At 44.2% G+C, this 8,437-nt stretch overlaps 1 protein-coding gene across 1 annotated transcript in view; it reads right to left on the reverse strand.

Annotated features, from left to right (window-relative positions):
• Positions 1–48: 48 nt before the first annotated feature.
• P2RX1 (purinergic receptor P2X, ligand-gated ion channel, 1) overlaps positions 49–8,437 on the reverse strand; it is a 34,826-nt gene continuing 26,437 nt past the window's right edge. The window contains exons 8-12 of the mRNA XM_006863274.1: positions 3,553–3,680; positions 2,995–3,085; positions 2,580–2,645; positions 202–303; positions 49–114 (exon numbers count right to left, since the gene is read on the reverse strand). Of these exons, the coding sequence (XP_006863336.1) occupies positions 49–114; positions 202–303; positions 2,580–2,645; positions 2,995–3,085; positions 3,553–3,680 (453 nt within the window). The remainder of the gene's footprint in view (positions 115–201; positions 304–2,579; positions 2,646–2,994; positions 3,086–3,552; positions 3,681–8,437) is intronic.

The following is an 8,437-nucleotide window of genomic DNA, read 5'->3' on the forward strand; positions in this document are numbered from 1 at the left end:
TGTCCTGAAGCCTTGTGCTACGTCCAGTCAGGAGTCAGGGGCTGCGGGTCAGGACGTCTTCGTGTTCTCCTGAAGATTCAGGATGGAGTTAGTGGCTGCAAGGTCACGTTCGCCCTGTGTGTGTGGAGGGGTGAAAGTTGGCTCTGGGGCAGACACATGGACCTGAAGCCTTGGAAGGTCTGCCTCAGGGAGTCCTCTTACCTCCCCTGGCCCCATGTCCTCTGCATACTTGAACTTCTTCTGCTTGTAGTAATGCCTCTTGGGCAGGATGTGGAGCAGCAGCAGGTCACAGAGAACTGTTGCCTGGAGGTGACAGGTGCAGGACAAAGCAAGGGAATCTGGGGGTGGGGGATGGGTACAGAACCTTCTATATCCCACCTCAGGCCCTATGGTGCTGTCCTGACAGAACCCTGCCCTACTCTAGACCTCAGGAAGGGGCTGGATAAGGGTGAGGCACTGCATGATCCTCAGGGATCCAAGAAGTCCACCCCACTTCAGGCCTACCCAGCTCTGAGCCTTCAGATACATGGAGGTAAGTCAAAAAGTACTGTTATAAAATCATAGAGGCCTTCCCAAAATACCAAAATGTGATGGTTTTGTTTCTCAACACAAACTCCATCTAGGCCTATACATTTCTGAGGGCAGTGTTTCCTTCTCTAACACCTCCCTGAAGAATTCTGTGCTCCCCAATTTACAACACATCAGAATGGTAGTTTTGACATTCTCAAAGGGCATAAATCATGTTCTTTTTAAATATTCTTTGAGTTTTAGGAACAAAAGGCAGTCTGACGGGGCAAAATGAGGGCTGTAGAGTGGATGGGGTAAAGGTACTCAACAAAATTCTAGGACATCCTTTGCCACCCTCAAGTTCATTGTCGTGATGGGAAAATTCCTTTGCACAACTTTGTCTCACCAATGCAATTTTATTTTTTCTTAAAAATTCTTCATAATCAATCCCCATATTTTCCTGTATCCTTCAAGTAAATAAAAATGATCCCTTTGGGAAATGCAGATAGGTCTCTTGTGATGCAAGGGTGAATAATTGCTGCCAGGACTGATTGTGAAGGTTGTAAATGTAAAAGTGGGCATTTTGTGGCAAGGAGGGGAATGATTGGCTTTGCAGGCAGGGAGCGGAGATTCCTGGAACCATGGAGGGAGAAGAGCAGAGAGCAGAACTCTACTCAGAGAGGCAGCAATCCCAGAGACAGAGGCAGAGATGAAGGTGTAGAGAGATGGAGCAGCTGGGGACTCAGGACCCAGGGAGGAAGAAGGGCTGTGTGCTGATGATGGGGTGGGGTGGGGAGTGGGGGGTTGGAGGGGAGGAAAGCAGGCTTACAGGATGCACCCTTTCGTTGATTGGTGATGCGTGGAGGGGATTGTAATCATGGCAATGAAACAATATACGATAAGATGAATGTAAAACTAATGTTCTCCCATGTAAACTGTCACATAATTCACAATAAAACTTAAAAAAAAAAAAAAGATCCCTTTGGAATTCAAAAAAAATTGTCACCAGAACCTTCTGAGTAGAACTTTCTGCCTTGAACTTCATTGGCCCAGCTGATCCCCTCGAAAGCCACAGTTTAGACTGGAACTTGATCTCTAGATTGAATTGGTACTCTGGATCCCCGGTATCATGCATTCCACAAAACTGTCATCATCAGCTTTGATCTTTCTGAGAGGATGGTGGAAAGGGCTAGCCAGTCTTTGTGCAACTTTTGGTACCCATCAAGCTAAAACTTGCTGAGACCAAGATTGTTGTTATTGTTAAGTGCCGTTGAGTCAGTTCTGACTCAGAGAGACTTTGTATAGGGGTCCAGAGGAGTGGTTGGTGAGCTTAGACTGTTGACCTTACGGTTCAAACCAACCTTGTGGTCCAGTGCTTATCCTATAGTGCCAGATATTCCCTTAAAATTGAAATACTGAACCATGTGAGATCTCAACTTCAGTAGCTACCACATCAATGGTGATTCCATGGTTTTCTTCCATCTGTTTCTAGACTTGAGTTATAATTTCTTCATTCATTGAGGTTGATGGTCTTCTCTCTCTTAGCTCTTCTTAAAGGTCTTCCTGGCATTCCTTAAAGCACTTGATCCATCTAAAAATGGTTGTTTTATGTGGTGCAGCATTCCCATAAACTTCTTGCAAAGCTTCAATGATTTGGAAAGATGTCCACTTGAGTTTTGTTTAAAATTTTGTATTAGCCTTGACCTCAAAATTGTCCTTTACCCTCCCTGCCACCCCAGGCACAGAAAGTCTCCTTTTTCTAAAGGCACCCTAAGGAGACTTAGTCTACAGTCTGTGAAATACTGAGAGAACTTGTCTGCAGCCATCCACTGGTCAGAGACGTATGAAGCATGTTTTTTTGAAATAGCCCTGTACATGCATGAACTGGAACCTAGCACCAATACTTTCATCTTACCCATGTTCTGTGGGCCTAGGATGATGGAGCGGGCAGCTGTTGGCTCAGTAATGATCATCAATTATGGACCATTGTAGAGCAAGAAACTTACTACGACTGGGAATTGCAAAGAGAGGGGCTCACCCCATCACAATGACCCCATGATCCCAACACTTACCACCCCAAAGATGCCAATGCCGGAGCCGATGGTGGTCATTGTGGGGATGATGTCAAACTTCCCAGCCTGGTGGCAGAGACCAGGGGAGAAAGGGTTAACAACCAGAAGGGGCCTGACTGGAGAAAGCCTCTTCCAGACTTTGTAAGGCCAAGCCTGAGACACCCTGACTGTCATTACAACTTAGGGTTCAGGCAGTGGATGGGGACCCAGCTTCTGGCCAGGAGACAATGAGGCAGGAATGATCAGCAGCTGGAAAGTCCTGCCCTTGAATGACCCACATCCCATATTATTAGAAGTAAGAAGTGCTGAATGAGTCCCCAGCTAACCCCAGGTTGTCATCACCACAGACACCCACAGGGCACATGCAGGAGCTGAGAATGGGTCTCTGGCTATTCCCTGCACACTGGACACTCACCTTACCGTCCACCAGAATGTCGAAGCGAATCCCAAACACCTTGAAGAGGTGGCGGTGGTTGGTCCCGTTCTCCACGAAGTGCCTGGCAAATCTAGGAGAAAGGATGAACTGCAGCAGAGGGTAATGGAACTATCTTGGGTCTGTTGTTCTCAGAGGGCTGTAGGGAGTCCTTAGAGGATCACCCCACACCCCTGCATTATACAGAGGGGGTAACCCATGGAGGGTTGGGGCTAGCCCCTAGTCACAAAAGGGAGGCACAGGGAGAACCTTAAGCCTCATACCAACAATTCCAGGAAGCTGCACTCAACCCTTGTCCTAACTCCTGACATCAGGAATTTCCCAGACAGTCCTGGTCAGGTGGGTCTTTTGGGGACTGTGGCCCATGGACAGGAGGAGACCAGCTAGAAGGTCTTGTTCCCTGCTGACCCCCTGCTTAGCCAATCCCAGACTAGAAGGAAGATGTTCAAACTCTTCTTCTTCCCTCCCAGGGATAATTGCTTTGCCCCAAGGGATTCTGAAGGTTAAAAAAAAAAAAACCAAGGGAGACCTGGCCCACACCTGAAGTTGAAACCTCGAGACAGATTTTTCTCCTCATACAGCCCATGGAACTCGTAGATGGGCTTGCAGTGCCGCACATGCCAATCCAGGTCACAGTCCCAGTCGATGGTGATGCCGACCACCCCGCCCTGCCAGGGACATAGGTGTTTCAGGATCATGATATTCCTGTCCCTCAGCTGGTACCAACATCTCTTAAAGAGGGAAAATACACTGAGAAGCTGCTTCAGGCTAGAAGCCTCTCTCTCTCGCCTCACCTCCCACACTCCTCACCCTCCACACTCCAGCTTTCTGGCAGTTTCTGGAAGACACCAGCCTCAGGGCCTTTGCACATGTGTCCTCCACAGTTCTCCACAAGGCTGGCTCCTTCACAGCCTTTCCCTGACTACCACTCCCAGTTTAAATGTGTCCCTGCTATTAGTTTGGGAGGAGCCCTGGTGGTTAATGGCTGGGTCCATCAGCTGCTCCACGGAAGAAAGATGAAACTGTTGGCTGCCGTAAAGATTATTGTTGTTGTTGTTATGTGCCGTGGAGTCGGTTCTGACTCATAGCGACCCTGTACAGCGTTTCCGAGGCTGTAAATCTTTTTACGGAAGCAGAAAGTCTCATTTTTCTCCTGCAGAACAGCTGGTAGTTTCGAACTGCTGTCCCTGAGGTTCGCCGCCCGATTCGTAACCACTACACTACCAGAGTGCCTTGCCATAAAGATGGCGAGCTGGAAAACGTATGGGGCAATTCTCTCACCTCTAGGCTTGCTATGGGTCAGAATTGACTCGAGGGCAAGGGTTTGGTTTAGTTTATTAGCTTGCGTTATATTCTGTTTTCTTGCAAAACATTTGGTACTTTGTAATCATATATTAAGGAGCTCTGAAGGGTGACTAAAGGTCACAGTCCTGGAGGTCCCACTAGTCTCTGTCTGACCACTAAACGTGATCTTTATATATATATTTATATATATATAATTTTGTGTTTTGTTCCACATTTTCCTCCCACTCTATCCAGGACCCTCTAATGTGATCCCTTTCAGAGCAGTGAGTAATGGTAACTGGGTGCCATGGAGACTGATGTTGCCATGGTCCATTAGTCCACAGGATGAATTGTTTTCATGCATCACTGGCTTTCTTCACTCATCTTTCCTTTGAATGGGGTGAGACCAGAAGTTGCACCTTAGATGGTCGCTCATTAGTTTTTTAAGATCTCAGTCACTACTCACCAAAGTAAAATGTCTTTGTAGGCTGTGTTATGCCAGTTGACCTTGGTGTCCCCCCAAACCAGGGTCCTGAATCTCCAGGCCCAGTGACTTATTCCCTAAAGGTGTCTGATTATGTCAAATAAGTTTTCATAGCTTTGCCCACCACATTCATACATGCGTTTGTAGCATACGTAAATATACACGTAGTAATATCCTCTATCCTAGGAGTCCTGGTGTTGCACTGTTGGTTAATGCGCCAGACTGCAAAGTCGTTTGAACGTTAAGGTCTGTGGGTCAAGCTCACCAGTTACTCCCTGGAAACCCTGTACAGGGTAGCTATGGGTCGGAACCAACTCGACGATACTTAACAACAACAATATCGTCTATCAAACCTATACGTATTTATGAGTGTAATCCTAATCTCCCTCCCACACCCATTCAGCCTGCATATCTATCCATGCATTTATTTGCAGACCACCATTACAAAACTGTGGATAACAGTATTTATTTCTGCTGCCTTTTAACTCTTTCACTCCTAGTGTCTTTCTCTGCCTCCATCATTTTTTGCCAATCTCCCTCTTGTATATTGCCTTCCTCTTCATGTGTCTACCCTGTAGCCAGTAATTTACACTTCTTTACTCCCTGTGTCTACCCTGTAGCCAGTAATTTACACTTCTTTACTCCCTGCCACCCTATAACCATCAAAGACTGTTTCTTATAGTTTGAAAACCTTTTCTTGACTTTTGACAATAGTGGTCTCATACAATATTTGCCTTTTTGTGATTGACTGATTTCATTCAGCATAATGTCCTCTTGGTTCATCCATGTGATGAAGTCTTTTGCATATTTATTGTTATTATTTAACACTGCATAGTATTCTATTGTGTGTATGTACTAAAAGTTTGTTTATCCATTCTTCCACTGATGGGCATTTAGGTTGTCACCATCTGTTTGCTACTGTGAATAGTGCTGTGATGAATATGGGTATGCATATGTCTATTCGTGTAGGCTCTTATTTCTCTATGATATATCCCAAGTACAGGGATTGCTGAGTCATGGTATTTCTACTTCCAACTTTTTAAGGAAGCCGTATACCATTTCCTGCAGTGGTTTCACCATTTTACAGCCCAATCACCAGCAGTGTTATGATATGAGGGTTCCAGTCTTCCACATCCTCACCAGTATTTGTTGTTTTCTGGGTTTTTTTCAACTTTGCTATTAATGCTGGGATGAGATGATGGATCATTGTTGTTTTGATTTGCATCTCTCTAGTGGGATAATTTGTTGTTGTTGTTAAGTGCCATCAAGTGGGATCCGGCTCATAGCAACCCTGTACAGGGTTTCCAAGGAGTGGCTAGTGAGTTTGAATCACTGACCTTGTGGTTCAAAACAACCTTGCAGCCCAGTGCTTTATCCCACAGTGCCACAAGAGAGATACAAATCAAAACAACAATGATCTATCTAATGGGCTAATGGAATCCTGGTGTGGTGATATGGGATAATACGCTGGATTGCAAGGTCAATTTGAACTGTAAGGTCAGCAGTTCAAATTTACCAGTAGCTCCTTGGAAACCCTATACAGAGTTGCTATGAGTCAGAACTGACTCAAAGGCACTTAACAACAACAACCACAATGGGCTAATGATGGAGAACATTTCTTTATATGTTAGCCACTTAAATGTCTTCTTTGGTGAAATATCTGTTCATGTCATCTGCCCATTTTTTAATGAATTACTTGTCTGTTTCTTGTTGAAGTATTCTGTAAATTTTGGAGATAGTCCCTTGTCTGATATGTCATTGCCAAAAAATTCTCCCAGTACGTGAGTTCTCTTTTTATTCTTTTAGTGATATATGTTTTGTCACACATAAATGTCTAATTTTTAGGAGATTCCAGTTATCTGGTTTATCTACTGCTGTTTGGGTGCTTTCAGATATGTTTGACAGAATATTTATGCCATGTATTAGGACCCCTAAGTTTGTCCCTATTTTTTTTAATTGATGATCATTGTAGTTACAGGTTTTACATTGGGTCTTTAACCCATCTTGAGTTCATTTTTGTATATGGTGTGAGATATGAGTCCTGTTTCATTTTTCTGCAAATGGATTTCCAGTTTTGCCAGTACCGTTTGTTTAAGAGACAATCTTTTCCCCATTTAACTATGTTTCAACCATTTGTCAAAGATCAGCTGCCCATAGGTAGATGGGTTTACTTCTGGGGTCTCAGTTCTGTTCCACTGGTCTATGTGTCTTGTTTTACCAGTACCGGATGGTTTTGGCTACTGTGGCTGTGGAGTAGGTTTTGAGATGGAAAAGTGTGAGATCTCCTCCTTTAGTCTTCTTTAGTAGGGTCTCTGTCCTTCCCATATCAAGTTAGTGACTAATTTTCCCATTTCTGTAAAGAATGATGATGGAATCTGAATATGGATTGTGATGTATCTGTAGACTGGTTTGGGTAGTATTAACATTTTCACAATGTTAAGTCTCCCTATCCATTAGCATAGTCTGTTCTTCTATTTATGTGGGTCTCTTAAGTTTTCCATAGGATTTTCAATGGTTTCTTTTTCAGAAGCCCACCCAAGTACAGATGCAGAAATTTAGACATTGCCAGTCAGGGTAGAGCAGGATTTGTACCCAGACAGACAGATCTGTGACCTTCATGATGCTGTTGTTGTTGTTGGATACCATCAATACAATTATGACTCATCATAACCCTAATGACAGAGCAGAACTGCCCTGATTTTTTGGCTGCAATCTTTATGAAAGTACATCGCCAGGTCTCTCTCTCATGGAGCTGCTGGGTGAGTTAGAACCACCAACCTTTTGGTTATCCATCTAGCACTGAACTATCTGTACTATCAAGGCTCCTTATAAGTTACTACTTTTCTGGAAAACCTAAGTGACTAAGGATCTCAGCTTCCTGAATTCCTAGGAATCCTCAGGAATGAGAGACTGAATTTACGAAGAGACAGCGGCCAGACTATATGAGTATATGACAATGGACACTAACCACCTCTGCAGCAAATAGTCCAGGAAACTAGAGGCTTATATCTGCAGCAATCAGACCCAAATGATAGGACTTGCTCAATAACAGCCAACTTCTAGAAGTTTTTATAACTTTTGCCTTTCCCCCATGCTTCTAACTTAGACCCAACTAAAGAAAGCTAAATACGGAGTGGTTTTCTAACCAATCACATTAAAGATGTCAACTTCTATTTCATCACCTCCAGCTTCCCCACCCAGCAACTTCTAAACAAAGCATACCTGAACCAAACCAAAGCAAACCAACCTGTTGCTATCAACTGGATTCTGATTCATAGTGTCCCTGCAGTACATAGTAGAACTGCCCACAAGATTCCCAAGGACATAATCTTTATGACCATCACTCTTCTGTCAGTTTGTCATATTGTACTGGCTTACGTGTTGCTGTGATGCTGGAAGCTATGCCACTGGTATTTCAAATACCAACTGGCTCACCAATGGTGGGCAAGTTTCAACAGAGCTTCCAGACTAAGACAGACTGGGAAGAAGGAGAGGTGGACTACTTCTGAATGAATGGTTAACCACTTATGAATAGCAACAGAATACTGTCAGATGTAGTGCTGGAAGATAAGCCCCTCTGGCTAGAAGGCATTAAAAATATAACTGGGGAGAGAACAAACAAGATGGCAGATCGGGTGGAAGTGCAGTTAAGAGTTC

Source organism: Chrysochloris asiatica, unplaced genomic scaffold, assembly GCF_000296735.1.
Source record: "Chrysochloris asiatica unplaced genomic scaffold, ChrAsi1.0 scaffold00054, whole genome shotgun sequence".
Taxonomy (NCBI): Eukaryota; Metazoa; Chordata; class Mammalia; order Afrosoricida; family Chrysochloridae; genus Chrysochloris; species Chrysochloris asiatica.